At 41.6% G+C, this 17,771-nt stretch overlaps 1 protein-coding gene across 4 annotated transcripts in view; it reads left to right on the forward strand.

Annotated features, from left to right (window-relative positions):
- GPR161 (G protein-coupled receptor 161) overlaps positions 1-17,771 on the forward strand; it is a 105,370-nt gene that overhangs the window by 46,823 nt on the left and 40,776 nt on the right. For all 4 annotated transcript variants that reach the window (XM_078658326.1, XM_078658329.1, XM_078658327.1 and 1 more), the window contains one exon: positions 11,992-12,397. In XM_078658326.1, coding sequence (XP_078514452.1) covers positions 12,036-12,397 — 362 coding nt within the window. In that variant the 5' untranslated portion in view covers positions 11,992-12,035. The remainder of the gene's footprint in view (positions 1-11,991; positions 12,398-17,771) is intronic.

A 17,771-nucleotide genomic window follows, 5' to 3' on the forward strand; every position in this document is an offset into this window, starting at 1 on the left:
ATTGTCTTGTGATTTGCGGATTATACGCAGCGTAAGTATATATTAGTTCATATACACATATATGAGCGAACAGCCAGAGAGGCACAATATAAACAGATAACACAGTCTATATACAACACATCACATGTACGTTATATACAAATACACAGAACACTATACAATACCAAAAACACTTCTCTGTACCCTTGAGACAAAAGAATATATATATATATACACCAATTTACATATGTACCTCCTCTCAATTTGGGGTGGAGTACACAACAAAATGGTAGTCACAAAAACACCAGGGGGTTGACTTATCAACTCAGCCTACATTTGTGTTGGTGCGCCTAGGAAAAAATCCAATCTTCCTTAAATTTTTACAGGGGACTCCGTTCAAAGCATAAGGTGTCGACGCAGTCGCGGTCGCGTTTCAGCCAGATGATATAGGCTTCATCAGGACATAGGTACTCTATTCTTCGCGGCCCTGGCTAAACCTCGGGCTGGTATCGCCGGCCCCCCCACAACCACCAAAGTGGGTGGGGTAGGAACCACCGTCTAGACTCTATTCCCGTACACTCTTTATATCTTCATAATGTCCGCCCAGATAGAGAATAATCTCTGAAGTGGCTCAAGTCTCGCAGTCTTCCTTCAGCATCCAAACAAGGTCGGCGGCACGTTAACTCAGTGCTCGCTCCAACGCCTCTCCAGCCAAACCACCACCTTGGGCATGTAGCTCATCCTGTTCAATCGTCATGGGCGAAGCAAATGTGTTAAAAAGCAGGCACAATGGACCTGTGACCACTAGAGAATGAACATCTGAGAAAGGGGAGCCATCCCTTGACTCTGACTCACAACCTGAACAACGCATTGGTTTTCAGTGTGGATAGGATGTATAATTTCTTTTGGATAGGCAAAGACGTTTGCACCGCCATGGGGTGAAAACAGCTCCCTGATGATCACTTGGATTGTATGAAGGGAAGATTAGATATAGAAGCAATTCATATTGACATGGCCTAGCGAAGAATGTCTGATATAGATTGTTCTCCTAATGCTCAGTATGAAAAAGTAATGGAGATGAAAACGTCCCTTATGTGAGCCAGGCTAAAAACCAAGATCTCGGGGCCAAATCCAACCCAACAATTTTAGTTTTGTGGGAGTCGCAGTATCCACTTTTCTGAAAACCTCTGTGGAAGATAGTCTTATGTGCCCATTTGATAAAACTACGTTTTCAGTCTTGTTTGTCATTGAAAGAGCACGTAGCACTCTGACCCTTAGATCGGTTCCTGGTCCAACTTTCAGGCCTATCAATGTGCACTTTTTGAATTCTAGTGATTGGGATACCACACTTTGCCTCTAGAACATCGTGAATTGTTCTTCCATGGTGATGGCCATCTCCCCAAACTTCACAGTAGCTGTCCAGAAGGGACAGGAGCCAAGAAGCTATTGCAACTGGAGAACACCATTATGCATCCTATCTGACTCAATATCACCTCTCAGGAAAAAGCTGGCTTTTATCAAGCTGCACATAAGCTGCAATAGGAATGACTGTGTGGAATCTTAAACCGAAGACTGGCCTCCTGTCTTAAAGACCATGAATAATGGCCCTCCGGGAGCACTCTGGCCCACTCGCTGATATTTGTTGAAGTATGAATTGCCCCCTCACCAAAGGTGATTTCTGCTTTTATTGTGTTTTTTGTTTTTTTTATTTTGTTTTTTATAGATACCTTTTGTATGGTGTTCCCAATTAGTGACTATGACCCCACCCAACACCAACTCACTGTCTGAAGGAGAGCATTGTATTTTACCAAATGGTACATTACCCGTCTTGGGGTTCTACTATCATTTAAAAAAAAAATTATTGCGGTACTTAGGAGTATATCCAGTTTTGAATCGTGACATTTGATCGTTCATGTAGGTTTAATGTTTTAGGTGATATTTTTTCCCCACAACACAGGGCATTCTGTTTCTATATCACACATTGCCTTGAATGTGAAGGGGTCTGCTGAGTATTCGTAGATCACAGTTGGCTTATTCATATGGCATGTGTATGCTTAATGTCATATTTGTATATATAATCTACTCTTGGCAAGTCCAAACGTGGGACCAGATCTGCTTTTCCTGAAATAAAGCATAAAAAAATCACACACATATATATTTCGAAAAGCTCCTGCTTTGCTCTCCTGACGGTGTATTGCGCTCCGTTGATAGTTGGCATTTAGCACCTCATGTGTCTATACCTTAGGAGTTTTTGTACATAGTGTGTTCTGCGGTCTGTTCCGACTAAGTTAATGGACTTAAACTCTCCAGTGCTCCACCTATTACGAACATATCTTTTGGAACATTTTCCTCTGCCAACAGTGATGGCAGCTTAAATCTAAATTCCAGCCTGAGTTGAGTGAAGTGCTGCCTAAGGTGACACATGGAACGAAAACAGCCACACTGAGTCAAATCTAAAACTGGGTAAAATTTAAAGAGCGAGTTTGTCAAAGAGCACCAACAGTCTGAGTGACGGCTAAAATGCGGCATATCTTGCCCAAAAATGGAGTTCTAGTTGAACTTGGCTTGTTCCTGTAAGCAGTTCACTTACGTAGACGTCAAGTTATTTGATGTTCGATAGCAGACCCAATATGTTTACTGTTTATTTATGCCATATTAAAGTGTGCACTAGAAATGTAGTGGTTCTGATTTCACATCAATTTAGACTCCACAAGCAAAATCCTAGTTTTAGATTGTGTCCCTCGTGGGCCACATTTCAAGCCCTGGTGACTCAGCTTTTTGGTTCAGCCTTGCATGTTTTCTGTGTTTGTTGCCTCCTCTTGTTCTTTTCTTTAGACTTTCTTCTGCTTTGAACCTGATAGGTATTCTGAAGTCCAAACAGAATAATCGGTGTGCATCTGAATGACTCAATTTTACATGGTTTCTAGCTCCAGATTCACTGGTCAACCTCTATTATAATGATTCCAGGCTTGAATGACATTGCTGTTATCTCTCTTAGCTGCATCTGTATACAGTATCTATGCTATGTAGGCGTCATGGAATATAACCACCACCCACAAAGATTTCTTAAATAGTAAGAACATGTGACTGGAATGCCAGGTTAGGTAAGTCATCTCTGCAGGCTCATACAAGTTTGCATTAGTCTGTTGTGTGCCAAAAGTACATGCCTCAGGGACCAGCGTTGAAGTAAATGGCTTCTGTTCCCTTCATGTAGCTATTTGTTTGTTTAGAAAATATCTATTGTGTTTTGTAGGGAAATAGAAAAATCATGTAGATATTAGTCGTACTTGTATTTGACGCAATGTAACTGTGATACGTTTTTCGCAGAAAACTCACCATTTAAGAGTTTCTCATTGCTAATAATAAAATAGCGTTGCAATTGTGCATATGATTAATCTAGTGTAATTTGAGTCTGCAAAAGTGAGTCATTTTGTACTTCCTTTGTCGCAGCCTAGACAGTTTTGGAAGTGCAACTGAACAATGTACAAACCTGCATGGACAAAGAGTCGTTTGTGGATTTTGTACAGTGAAAAATGTTCTCAAGTTAGGTTGAAGCACACAAAACTGGTATCACTTGGACATCTCCAATGCAAGCTTCCCTTGCTCATAAAGAATGGGTCCGGAGGAAGCGCTATGTGCATACACTCTCCCTCCCCTTACTCCTCTCTCCTTTCCCCAGGTCTAATCTGGGCTTCAGTAGTGCAAGCTACACCTGCCCCATCTACAGAATACATACCTTTTTAGGGAGCAGCAGTACAAGCTACCCACACATCCTAAATTAGCGCACCCCAAACCTAACATCACATGGTCTAGAGTAATGTTCATTTTCTCTAATAAATGCACACACCCTCCGCACCCCAGTTCTATGCTCAGCAATTAGTTTATAGTGGAACAGAGACACCCCCCACACACACATACACAACTGCCCCCAGTCTCTCGCAAAACCACTGACACATGAAAGGGTGGATGCATAACTGGTTCTCATTAGGGGTCTGCTTCATCGTAAGCCGTTTGGCGGAGAAAATCGTAATGAAGGTGGGTGAAGGAGAGAAGAGTATTCATTCAGTCTTTGATCTCCGAGTTCTGGGTCTACTGTTTAGGTTTGAAAAGGGAAGTTAATGAGAGAGACCCTTTTATGGGAGGGTGAACTTGGGAGATGTGGGCAGGCTAAATTCAGTAGATGGGATTTATAATGCGTATCAAAACTAGGACATCTGGTGGGACAGGATATCTAGAAATCTTAGTAACTGCTTTGACTTAAACAAAGGAGTGAGGTGCCTACAACCCCATGCTGGGTGAGGGAAATGCCAAACCTTTCTCAATTTAAACCAGGGAGTTTGCTGAGGTGGCCATATCCTAGATGTGTAAAACCTTTTTAAAGAATACAGCAGACTGTCTGAAGTCCCTTTGAGAAGGAATCCGATTAGCAAGAGGTCATGATGGATCCCAGGCAATTTAGCCATTTAAACCTACTGAAGGGTGACACAACTGATATTACAGAGGATATTGTACCCAAATTAGGCATTATATATCATGGAGCTATTTATGCCTCGTGTGTAAAAAGAAAGACCACCATTTAGTCATACTCTGTAGGTGTGTGACTAACTCCTAGTTTACTGGAGAAAAGTAGGAAATTACTCCTCTGCTGTATTGTCGAGGGCAATGCCACAACCGCTTTCCTTCGATAGATGAAGGGGACATAATCTACTCGTATAGCTCCAAGTGATGCATGCCCTTCAAAAGAAGAGGGAAAGCCCATGAATGAGGGAGCACCAAAGCAACACATCTAGAGGCACCGTGCAAGGGTATTGATTGGTAAGTGTCTTCAGAAAGATTACAATGTCCATTAAATGTGTGGAAATATGGGAAAGTCACTTGGAGCCCTTTAGTTAAGTATGACTGATAACTGAAGTGTCTGAGAGAACTTGCTGAGGGATTGAAGTAAAGTATCATCAACTGCTAGTCTTGAAAGATTTACTATTGTAAACTCACCCATTTGCACTTAGACCACATGGAATATTTGTTTATTTTAGTTTTTCATGATAAAACAATAAAATGTATACAGTTTCTTTGGTCTCTGCTGGACGATAGCATGCTTCATGCCTATTCATTCTTTTCCCTCTGTGGAATAATCGCCTATAGTTAGATATATATATATATATATATATATATATATATGGCACATCTTTCATGGCCATTCCATCTTCAGCATATTCATACTCCATTAATTTAGCAGTTTAGTGAGGCTAATTATGTGGCACATTTTTAAATAGTTTTACTTATTTCCTCATTTTTAAACTTGGTAACACTGTATGAGCATTGGTTACACCTCATTAGTGCCAGTTTAACACCCAAATATACAAATAAGCAGCAGAAACGTGACCAGTCCAGCTTTGCAAACGGCCTATCACTGTTTGGCAACATGTATCGCTGCATTTTCAGTAACTTTTGACCCGTTTGAGCTAGACACAATGTCTTTTTTTTATTATTATTTTTTTTTATTTGAAATCTACACATTATGCGGCAGATGGTGAATTATGTGACAAAAGCGGCAAATCCATCCATCAAGTGCCTTAACAAGTACTCCACAGTAACATAGCGCGACAGCTATAAATTATTTCTTGTACAGAACATGCATTTATCTTTTGCTGCCACCATTCAGCTTACAAGTCCTTTCTCCTTCGATATCATAAACATTTGGCGTCAATCCCCCAAGCAACATTTAGAGGAACAACCTAATAAGTGTCCCCAAACACTTCAAGGAGATAGATCTTGACTCATCACAAATACACAGGTAAAAGGATCCAAACTGAGGATGTTTAAAGGCCAGATGTAGAACCCTCTAGTCCTGCTAGCCTGCGAATCATAATGCATTTTTAAAGGTTGATCAAGATCCAAAGACAAGGTGGCACAATAGTGTATCACTGAAAGGTATTAGGCTGAAAAACGAATGCCAAAGAAGGCTAACCTGCACTGACTGAAAGGTGAAACTGCATATATGTGAAAGCAAAAAGAAAGCAGCTTCATATTCAGGCAAATTGTCAAGTGTTTGCGTGTGTGTGTTTTCTTTTTTTTTTGTTTGTTTTTTTCTTGTTTTAAATCGGAAAATAAAGTGTAAGGCATGTGTGGATACAAGTTTGCTGACTGTTTTTTCCACCTTGTCTTATCCTATGCAATTTGAGTTATGGTATTGTGACATGACCTAACTGGTGTGTCCACTCTACCATTTCTTTACCCTATATTTGTTGAGGATTTGGACAAGCTTCATACAGCAGCTTTTGACATGGAAGGACCCCCAGCTGCTACTTCAAAGACAAAATGACAGAACAATCTAGAGTATGTTCCTAAAATGGATTACGCCCTAGGTCATTGGCCGAAAACAGCAAAAGGTGTCCTTTACAAATTTTGTAGTAGCAAGTGGTTTCATAACTTAGTTTGCAAGAGGAAAAACTGCTTCTCAATGTGACTTAATTTGCATCAGAAGACCACGCAAATCGGCTGGCTAAGAGCAGTTGTGTGCTGAGCAGGTGCTAGAAAATTTTCTTTGCTTGATAGGACGCTCTTTATGTGCCTCGCCAGACTCCCCGTATCTTCTATTTTTGTGGACGCATCCTCTATACTCCTGTAGTCCTGCACCAAGTTATTCCTCTTCGCCAAGTACTCAGGTCAGTGCTAATACAACTGCCACATATGTTTGCAATGTTTCTACATTATACCACCTGACTATAAGAATAAACAGGCATTTTATATTTGAGGAGGTAGATTTACCATTTTACATAAAGAAAATACTATGTGATGGATCAGTAATATCTGAAATTTCCATACTTCCATCAGTTTCTCATGTATTACTGACCAAAAGGGTTGACATAGGCCATAGTCCCGTATAGTATATCAGACTGTGCCAGCCTCTGTATTGTACCTCATGCAGTCTAAGGTGCTTAGAAGTCCCATCGAGCAAAGCTGTGATTGGTGGCAGCATAATCTGTGTTACACCTTTGTCTGAGTGAAGGTTTATTGTATGGTTGCATCAGGGCGTCTCCCCAGTCCTCTTCTTCAGATTGCCCTTTGTACCCTCTATCGCTTAGCCCTGGCATATTATTAGGCAAATAATTCATTGTAGTTCTGTGTGTAATTGCGACTGTCGTATCCCATTTCTTCCATTAGGACTCTTATCGTGATTGGGGCAATGATCTGTGACCTCCTTCCAACCTCTCCTATTACTTTCCAGGGCATATTGAATTTGTAGATATCTATAAAGTACTCTGTGTTAGCTAACTTGAATTCTGTTTGTAGTTTAAAAAACAATTTGACCCATGTAGCCTCACCATGCCACCTAATGTAGTGATCCTATGAGATCCCATGTGTATATCCTTTCATGTGCACCACTTTAAGAACTGTATGCACCCACTGTTCTTTATTATTTTTTATGTCATCTTATCACCCTGGACGTCGTAGTATATGAATACCACGGTTGTGACATTAGGCATATAGTTTAGTCTATTACCTCTGTAACTGTAGTGCATGTAGGTCTTTGGATTCAGAGCCATTTGCTTTCACTCTAAATGGCTCATTCATTGGAGAATAAGACCAGCTGTTTAACACTACTAATAATCCTGTCTACGGGTTGGGAGAGCTATTCCCCAATCCTACGTTGGGTGAATATAATTAGGCAAGAGGTATATGAGAAATTTGGCACTCCATGATAACGTATGCATTGTATATTCAGCCTATTAAATTGGAAATGGGATAGTTTGCATAGTTTGAGGAAAAGGTGGTAGTTTAAACATATTGAATAAGGCTTATTTTCCCAGTAATGACAATGGGAGCTCCTGCAGTGTACAATATAATCCTAGAATGTTTGAAAGATGGGGCTACATTTTTCTGGTCTAAGTAGGTTCAGTCCCTAGCAATTTTGATCTTTATCACAACCTTTCCTGTCCATACAGTGATATGCTTATCATAGTTATTGGTATATCTAGAGTATCTTTGTAATTCAGTAAAAAATGCCACCATTCAAGTATAGTGGATTGTCTGTCTGCCAGTAAAAGGAACACATCTGTGTATGGAGAGGTACAATTCTCCTGGCCATCCTACATTGAAATCCTCGTACTTTTACGTCCTGTTTCTCCATCACGTCAAGGGTTCTGCACGAAGTGCAAATACGAGTGAAAATACAGGTCATCCCTGCCCACCCCGCTAACAAACCCTGCCTCCCACTTGCAAGAGTACATTTTCTGGACAGCCTGATATTCCTACTTTTGTAGTTCGATTATTATACAGGAGGCAGACCCATAACGCGAAGTTGGGACCCAGGACTCCAAACATGAAACCCCATTCCATGGAGTTAAATGCTTTTTTGGCATCAGGTCACCACGCTGCCAGTGGGCTGTCGAGGTTTTTCACAAAATCAAACCAGTGACAGGAAACACTTTGTCTGGTTACCCTATGTTTTATGGAAACCGACTGATCCAGGTGCACCAATGAAGTATGGCACACTGTGTGTTTTTAAATGATTGTTATGCATAACCAAGTAAAGAAAAATGTTATATTTTCCTCTGAGAGCATTCATATGTTCCTTGAATACAATATAACCCTAATTCTCTTGCTCCGCTAGTGTTTCCTTTTGCAAGGGACTGTAAAGCCTACTCAAGCTGCACGCCACTGAAAATGAACCCTCAAATGCTCTATTTCTTTTTTGTTTATTTTTGATCACCTGTGTGCAGGAGCTGACTTTGATTTCTAGGGTGTACCTAGATCTCTTTTTGTAAGCAATATGCCTAATTCTTCCAAGGTCTGTTCACCCCTTGAGCTATTGATCTCTTCCTGAATCCCCCATAAAATGATCTTGGGTGAAAAGCGATAGGTCTCCCCAACACTGTAGGCATATTTTATACCAGGAAAATTATTTTATTGGACATGGCCATATTATATGGAATACATCACCCGCTCCCTTGTGACATCTTGTGTAATTTGGAGACTGTGCCCTTCTAATTTTTCACGGCTGCTTTGGAGTAAAATAAACCCTATGTAGGTATTTCAGTTGTACCAGCCTCAGCCTTACAGATATGGCCAGCTGTCGGGAGGCAAGTAGTGCACCTTTCTTACCGCTTGGTGGAAGGGGCCTAAATCTTCCCAATGTTTCAAGGTCTATAAGTCTGCCAGCTCATTAACAATAAGGGATAGGTATAATTTAAAAATTCCACCTCTATCGATTCTTTCGTTAGTTAATTGCCTTCAAGGATGGCTGTATTCCAGAAGTTGTAACAAGGAGGAGCGGTGAGCCTCTAATGCATGACTCAGTTGGAGGCATCTATAAAATTGTGATTTTTATAAAGCACCGATGCTTTTTAAAGAGTGGTACAGGGCTTTCTAGACGGTTCCCCTCATAAGTCGCCCATTTGAGATCACAGTATCGTGCTACGCTAAAAAACCTTCTGATCGTGTTGTATGTTCATGCCAGAGTGTCACTTGTGAGTTTGCCCTCCCATTGTATCCAGTGGTGGCCCCTTTTTTGCTGTCACAGACCCATAATCTCGAACGTCTGTATAAAACAGACAATCTGTTATGTGCTTAGAGAGTACACAGACCATTTTCTCATTCATAAATACACATAGCACATGCATACTGACAAAGGGACAGCATAAAAGAGCATCAAGCCTGTTGTATATGACTATTTACCTGTAGGAGCACATGAAGATCCTATTATAGTCTCCAGCATTCTTTGTGGTTTTTGCTCTTCCACTTCCGAGTATTTAATATATATATATATATATTGCTGCTTTCAATTTTCATAGCAACCGTTTATAACCTTAACATTATGCTTTCATGTTTTTAAATGCCTCGGCAGTAAATACCCTTTCGTTTCTGAATTAGTTATTGCTGAGTTCCTGTTCTATACACTGTTGCAGTGTGTTTGGAAGCAGGTGGGTGACGCTGTGAAAGGGACTACGGGGATACTGGAAGGGCCAACTATGGGAAAAGCTAGTCCACTCAGCCCCTGCTATATCCCTCAGTCGCTGTCCATATCTAAGGTCTTTGTAGTTCCTGAAAATCTTACGTCGGTATCTGGGGAAATCATTGCTGCATTACCAAATCTATACCCCTATCTAGTGATTTGTGCTTCTAGTCCGTGACCTTTTTCACCGGTGGTAGAAAACCAGTTTTGTGAAGGAACACTTGATCTGCTTTTGTCTGTGATGCTTTCAAGGAGACATCCCTTGCACTGCTCCTTGGGTAAAGCCTTAACTGGAAAGAGACGGAATTCATGTAGGAAATCTGTATATTCTTTTGTATTTCATATCCTTTCATGTGCAAGCTTATTCCTTGTTTTCATGGCCAAGTAGGCCACATGCAGAGTAGAGGGAGAAATGCCTCTCCATTCACTCAACTTCTGCAGCCCAAGATTCTGTTGGAGCATTGCTCAGAACAGCCCTTCAAATGCCAGCTTCTTCGTCCACACATTAGACAGGTTCCCAAATAGCTACCATCACAGTATACTCCAAGTACTGAAGTTGGCTAGGCGGAGGTTCTCCTTATCAAGCAGATCTACCGAGTCTGTGCCTGTGTTTTTAGTTTCTGAGCATTGCTACAATTTAGTGTTTTTAAGTCTCGCACAGAAAACATTTTAGCTGTCTGTTATCGAAAACCTGTTGTAGGCAATACCAGTACATAAAGCAGGTTTTGGGTTAGCCCATTTCTTACCGTTGAATGGTTGGTCAATGTCCCTTACTTGCTTCTTATTCAGTGGCATCCCTTCCTCTTCTTGTTAGACCCTCCCCTGAAGCATAGCCTCGATTCATTCTCTTGATTGGGTTTCTTGTATCCTTCAGCTGCCTATATTCAGGAAACTTTCTCTTTTCAGCACACCATGAGAGTTGTTTGTTTTCTTGCTTAGCCCCCCAGCGTACTGCTACCCCCGAAACCCTGAATCCCATCCCCGCTCTGTGTTTCTCACCCCTTCCCCTGATTCATCCATTGCTTTCACACTTCTCCCCATAGACTTAGGGTACAAGTTGGTGCTGTTCATAATGGCAAACAATTTTTTTCCCAAAGCAAAATATTGGCAGCACCAATGGCAAAGCTAAAAGATTGTCACGCCATTGAAGCAGAGACTAATTGCCATTTCCTATGTTTGTTAATGGCTGTGCTAAAAATTAAGCTGCGTATGACTAGCAGGCTATAGTGTCACACCCACTCAATAGCTAATTAGCCTTCCGTGTTAAAAATGCTATGCCCTACTCTAGAAGTGGTTTATAGTCCTTAACCTTGGTTTTCTGTAATTTTTCCAGTATCTTGATAAATTCCTTTTGTATAAGATCAAAGCATTTTCAAGTTCTGGTACATGCATAATGAAAATTATGAATAACTGGCAAAGCAAGTGTAACAATCCTGCTTATTTAAGGACATGTTATTGTTGAGGTAGGACCCCAAATAAAGCAAGGTATTCACAAAATCCTATAAAGCACATTATGACACCAGTATGCAAATTTCGAAATAATTTGCTTGAGTTGCATCAAAGTAAGCATGGTATGAGAACTGTGCCTCAGTACATTAGATGAGGTTAAAACAAGAAAATGTACCATAATCTAGAAATGGGGAAACAAATGGGAGGCTTGGTAGTATGCGAAAGCAAGATGCTAGAAGCAGTAGACTATTAAAGGTAAGTTTATTCCAGACCACAGGGAATAAGTAAGATGAGATCGGTACACCATACCCTTACCCACCGCCGTCCTTATGCCTTCCTCCAATTCTCCACCCACGCTTCACTTGATCAGGCGCTTAGGCCAGAATGATTATTCTTGTGGCCGCCGCATGACTAATTGAGAGTTGTTCTCCCATACCCCACGAGATTTATAGTACAATATATAGGGCCTTCCAAGAGCTAGTAATGTGAACCATATATTGGGAGCCTGCAACTTGAATGACTTAAGTCCAAAGTACTGATCCATAAAAAAAATATGTGGACTGTTTCATTGTATGTGTTTCTAAGGGCTTTTCTCTTTCTTATTGCAGATTGGCATCATGTTCTGCCTGTTTTACAACTGTGTTTATTTACAATGAGCAGCAACTCTACAGATGGAGAGGAACTAACAAACCATACCTCAGAAGAAGATGATGCTGTTATAGTCACAGAGTCTATTGCCATCATAATTATTGCTGTCCTAGTCTGCCTGGGTAATCTTGTGATTACGGTCACCCTGTACAAGAAATCCTATCTCCTGACACTAAGCAATAAGTTTGTATTTAGCTTAACATTGTCAAACTGTCTCTTGTCCGTTTTGGTACTCCCTTTTGTTGTCACTAGCTCCATCCGCAGGACATGGATTTTTGGGGTAGTCTGGTGCAACTTCTCCGCACTTCTGTACATGCTGATAAGCTCTGCAAGCATGCTTACTCTAGGACTGATTGCTATCGATCGGTAAGTTGCCCAGTATTTTTTCTCTTCTCATCTTCATGTTGCAAACTTCATTACACAGTTTTAAAAATAAACATACTGTATATAACAAAAATATATGCATCTTGCATTTGTGATTAACATTGGTTACCGATTCACATAGAAATGTATAATAGTATGTTCACCCACATTTCCACATAAAATATGATAATGGAACAAATGCAAGGAATCTATACTGTATGTCCACGAATTCAAACATTACTCTGAAATCCTTAAGGGACTTTCTGCAGGTTTTTCCTGATTGCCAAATGAAACCTTTAGTGAGTTTGTGCGTGTAGTTTCCATACTTGCGCTTGCTGGTCATCTTTTCTTGGGTGCGGAATATTGCGTCTTTGTTTCTTTCATGGGCTTCATGTTTCATTTCATCATCATAATAATGTTTTTTCAATCAATATGATCGTAAAACTACAACTAAACATAAAACAATCACAAGGAAAAGTTTACACATAAATAAGCGTGCTATGGTGGACCAACAGTAGTAACATTTCATATGGCTGTATCAAATTTTATCTCGTTTTGGCTATTTAACATATATTATGATATGTATATTTGCAGGCCAAAAGTTCCACTATTGCTTTTGCATAAACAGTAAAAAGTCATATTTCCAAATAAGATACATACCTTCTCCGACGAGGCTAGCGTACATTGGTTTTGATTCCTCACCGCAATGATTTAAAAACAGGAAGTCCAAGTGCATAAAAATCGTTCTTTAAATGCTGATAGCAAGAACTAAATGGAAGCTGAAATCAATTTTAAAAGCAACAGGTGCTAAAAATGACCTGTTAAAAATCCATTTTCTCCATCCTAGCAATAACACAAGGTTTAAAAACTGATACAGAACTCTAAGCTAGGTGATAGGGAGGATCCTTGGGGGACGCCTAACTTTCGTTAGGCGTCCCCCAAGGATCCTCCCTATCACCAACCTTGTTCAACCTAGTTATGGAACCTCTCACCACCTTGCTAAAAGCATCCAATGTACTTTTTCACATGTACGCAGATGACACCGAACTATATCTCAAATTACAATCCCCTAATGACATTGTACTCCTGAACTCAACGATCAGAAGCACCCAATCCTGGCTTGCTGATAAACACCTCAAACTCAATGCTCTGAAAACAGAATTCCTTCTGTTCTCACCTCCCGCGAAGATCTCTACCACTCAAACCTGGCTTAAACAACTAACTGCACTCAATGTCCAACCCACCATAGTGGATTCAGCAAAATCCCTAGGCATAACTCTAGACCCCAATCTCAACATGCAGCATCATATCAACAAGGCTACTAAGGGAGCGAACTTCCAAATCAATACCCTGAGGAAACTCAAACCCTTCCTACCAGCCAAAGACTTTCAAACTGCAGTACAAGCACTAGTAATCCCGCGAATTGAATACGGCAGCATCGCCCTCTGCGGTCTCCCGTTAACCACTACTGCACCCCTAAGAGCTTCTCTAAACGCTGCAGCGAGACTCATCACTGGGTCAAAAAAACACTTGCTTATCTCCCCTGACTTGAAATCCTTGAACTGGCTGCCTTTTGAAGCCAGAATACACCTGAAAATCGCCTGCATGACACACAAGGCTATACACCTGAGCTCTCCCGGATACCTCACTCAGAAGCTGTCAATCTCTGGCGGCTCTAGAAACACTAGAGGCACAAACAATCTTCTGCTAAAACCCCGAAGATTCCGTAAGGAAAAAACGTATAAACGCTCTTTCTCAGGAATGGCACCCAGGATCTGGAACTCACTTCCTCCTGAAACCAGGCTCATCTCCTCCATCACACTTTTTAAGAAAGAAGTAAAAGCTATTCTTATGGCCAAATACACCTAACCTATTAACATGGATCTGTAAAGACTCTCTACACCGATCTGTATTATTTGGCTCGAACTCTACGACTATGTGTCTCACTTGTATTATTTGACTTACCTGATTATCTATGCACACATTTATCGGTAATACTTGCATTATTGATGTACCTGTTCTACTTTGCTGTAAAGACTTTACACCGATCTGTATTATTTTGCTCGAACGCTACGACTGTGTCTCACCTGTATTATTGACTTCCCTGACTATCTATGCACACTTTTATCTGTAATACTTGCATTGCTGATGTACCTGTTCTACTTTGCTCCCCCACGTACCTACCCATTTCACTTATTACGTTTAATCTCGCTATACCTAATGACCTGCTTCTCACTCTCTTGTTATATTCCCTGCTTTGTAAAGCGCTCTGATATCTGCAAAGATCTTGTTCGCGCTATATAAAACTTTCAAAATAAAAAAAAATAAGCTCCCCAGAACTCAACTCCCTTACGTGCACAAAGCAATAGAGTGCAATAACCGAAGTAGCATAAGTTAGCTAGTGTTGTCTGTTTCATGAATCACATACATTCATTCTATAACAAACAGTATACAGAAAGCACAATTTTAAAGGATTGAGTCTAGCAATAATCTCCAATTGTACATAAGGGGAGACTAAAACAGAACCACAAAAAATGTCCTCATAGGACCACCAAACATTTTCTGGGATGGGACTCTCCCCAAGCACAACTCGCTTATAATGTGCAAAAGGCAATAAAATGCAGTGACAGAAGCAGTATTAGTCCAGCTAGTGTTGTCTATTTTAAGAGTCATAATATTTCTTTATATTCCAAGTGTTAAGCAGAAGCACAATTTAGGAGACTGTGCCCATCAAAAGTCTCCAATTATACAAAAAGAGGACTTGAAGCTAGAACCACACAAGCTTCCTACTTGGCATACAAAATTACAGTAATTAACCATTCACTAAAATGCACTTCCTGCACCAGATCCAAATTGACCTAAGAAATCTGGCAATCGAGTATACCACCAATCTGTTTGTGCCTGAGCTAAAGAATCTGAAGGCCACCTTGTGCGAGTTGTACCCAGCCTCAAGGTGCTATTCAGTTTGCTCTTTGATAATGATATGCTGGGCAGCAGAATAAAAAGTGAATTAATGATTCCGATGCCTCTACACAAGTAAGACAAAGGTCATATATAGCTACTGGCCATTTGGTGCAAAACAAAATTGTCTATGGACTATACAGTTTGCTGGTGGGGGAGTGGGTGTGATTTAGTCCATGTAGGACTCCTAGCAAGGGAAGGGTTTGCATCCAAGACCTCAGAGGCCAAAGATCCTCTGCAATGTGTTACCCTGTGGACCATCTGATCTTCCCAATATATTTGTTTCAGCCCTGCTTTGGAGATGGAAGCCATTTCTCCAGACTAGTCTCCCCAGTAATGATTTTACAGCGTTCAGCCATGGAATCTTATAGATATTTGCAGTGCAGTGGAGAAGCGTGGCTCAGTGGTTAGAGGCGGCAGACCCGGAAGCTGAGATTGACCGTGGACCAGGGTTCGATTCCCCGCCTCGGCGGGTCTCGGGCTCAAAATTCCACGGACTCGACAATTCTCGCTCTGGTGCCTACTCAACTCACGGGGTCACACTCTGCGACTCTGGGCAATAGCTTGCTTAATCTCCACTACGGCCCCTCGTGGCGGGATGCCTGGCTTTCACCTTGTGGTCACCCTGCCGGGGTTTCTCTCAGGGGAATACCAGGACGGGTTCCCTAAGCAAGCGCCGGGACGCTCACGGGCAGCTGTGCGCTTTACAAGTCCAACACATTTACATTTACATTTACATTTACTTGAGCTCATTTACTCCCACCCTATATGATCTTCAGGCTGTCATTGTCCACAATCAGTTACCAGTAAAGTAATAGTTCTGCACTCTATTTTCTGGTCTGTTCCTCGATGTGCCAGCTCTAGGTACACCGGAGTCATTGGTCTGCTCACTGGGAGGCCCAGGAGTGATCTAATAAACTTCTTTTCTTCTGTTGACAAAAGTTTTGGATTTCTGAGACATGTAAGGCTACAGCTAAGGCTTTTAAGTTATAAATCTCTAAGGCCGATGCTACACTCCTTGATGGTGTTTGTCTGTGCATTTTAACAAAGCTCACTGTATGTTGCATCTGTACAACATGTGTTTTTTGGAGTTGCAGGGCCCAATATAAATTTGGAGTTAGTCTCATCTCTAGGTAATTAAGATATCACGCCTGCTCAATTTGATTACTTCCCATGTACACATTTCTCTTGTAGGCCTTTTGATTTGTCGATCTGGAAATCCTAAATTTATCTAGCTTGGTCACCAGGTAAGTCACTCCTACGACCAGTTATTCAGCACGGGGATCCCCCAGCTCCTCCACCAGCCCCAGTACTGTCACTCTAGGGGTTAACTCGATTGGGCAACTCAGGACCTCAGCAATTCCCCTCCCCAGTCTAAAAGGGCTCCACCCCAGGGCAGTTCCACGCTACGTGCATGAGGTCAGCAGTTGACCTTTTACAGCATGCACATGGGGAACAAGCATCCGGGAAACATCTGTTGCATGCATGAAGGGGATAAGTAGGTCACATGGAGGTAGTTTATCTGTATCATACGCAGTCATGCAGAGTTTACCAGCTTCCTAGGGGACATACAAGCCTCCCTCCAATCATCGTCTAAGTTTCCCTCCAATCCACTTCTGGCTCAGGGAGTCAAAATTATTGGGAGCGTGATTAATCAGTGAGCGATAGAATTGGGTGATCTCCCCCTTCCCCAATCGCCCCATCAGGATCTTTGTTTCCAGTGACTATATTCCAGGATTTGTGTGCCGGAGGCGAGATGCGTCGCCAAGCATGCTGCATCTGGAGAACACTAAAAAACTGCGTGGTGGCCAGGGCATACTGTTCCTGCAACTCTTGGAAGGACATCCGCATAGTCCCTTTGTAAACTTCTCCAAGATATGTGATACCTACACGGTCCCATTGATGGAACACCTTCAAGGCAGAGAGCTGATGGAGCCACGCGCCCCACCTCAGGGGGGTGAGTTTGCGGTCCCAATGAATCTAGCGCAGTGCCGCCCACCATAAGTGTATCGCCACTCTGGTGCATGAGGGCATCTCCTTGACACCGGGCTTTCATAGAGACTGTTGAGTAGACCCTCAAATCCCATCATGTGAAGTTCCAGGTGATCTGCTGGGTCATCCCATCCTCCCCTAAACCATTCATTGATGGGCACTAATTTTGCAGCCAAATAGTATGCGTAAATATTGGACACTCCCAATCTCACATAAAAGGGTAACTTTCGTGCTGCTGAGGTCACCTTGTGGTGTTTCCCAGCCTAGAAAAAGATAGTCAGTTTAGAGGTTAGGGAGTGGAACCATTGCCTAGGTATGGGAAGTTCTCCAATATATATATAAGTACCGGTGAAGACACATCATCTTGAAGAGCGCACCGATCCCAATTGGATTCAGTGGCAGCCGCTGCCAGTGGCTGAAATCT

Source organism: Lissotriton helveticus, chromosome 8 (genome assembly GCF_964261635.1).
Source record: "Lissotriton helveticus chromosome 8, aLisHel1.1, whole genome shotgun sequence".
Taxonomy (NCBI): domain Eukaryota; kingdom Metazoa; phylum Chordata; class Amphibia; order Caudata; family Salamandridae; genus Lissotriton; species Lissotriton helveticus.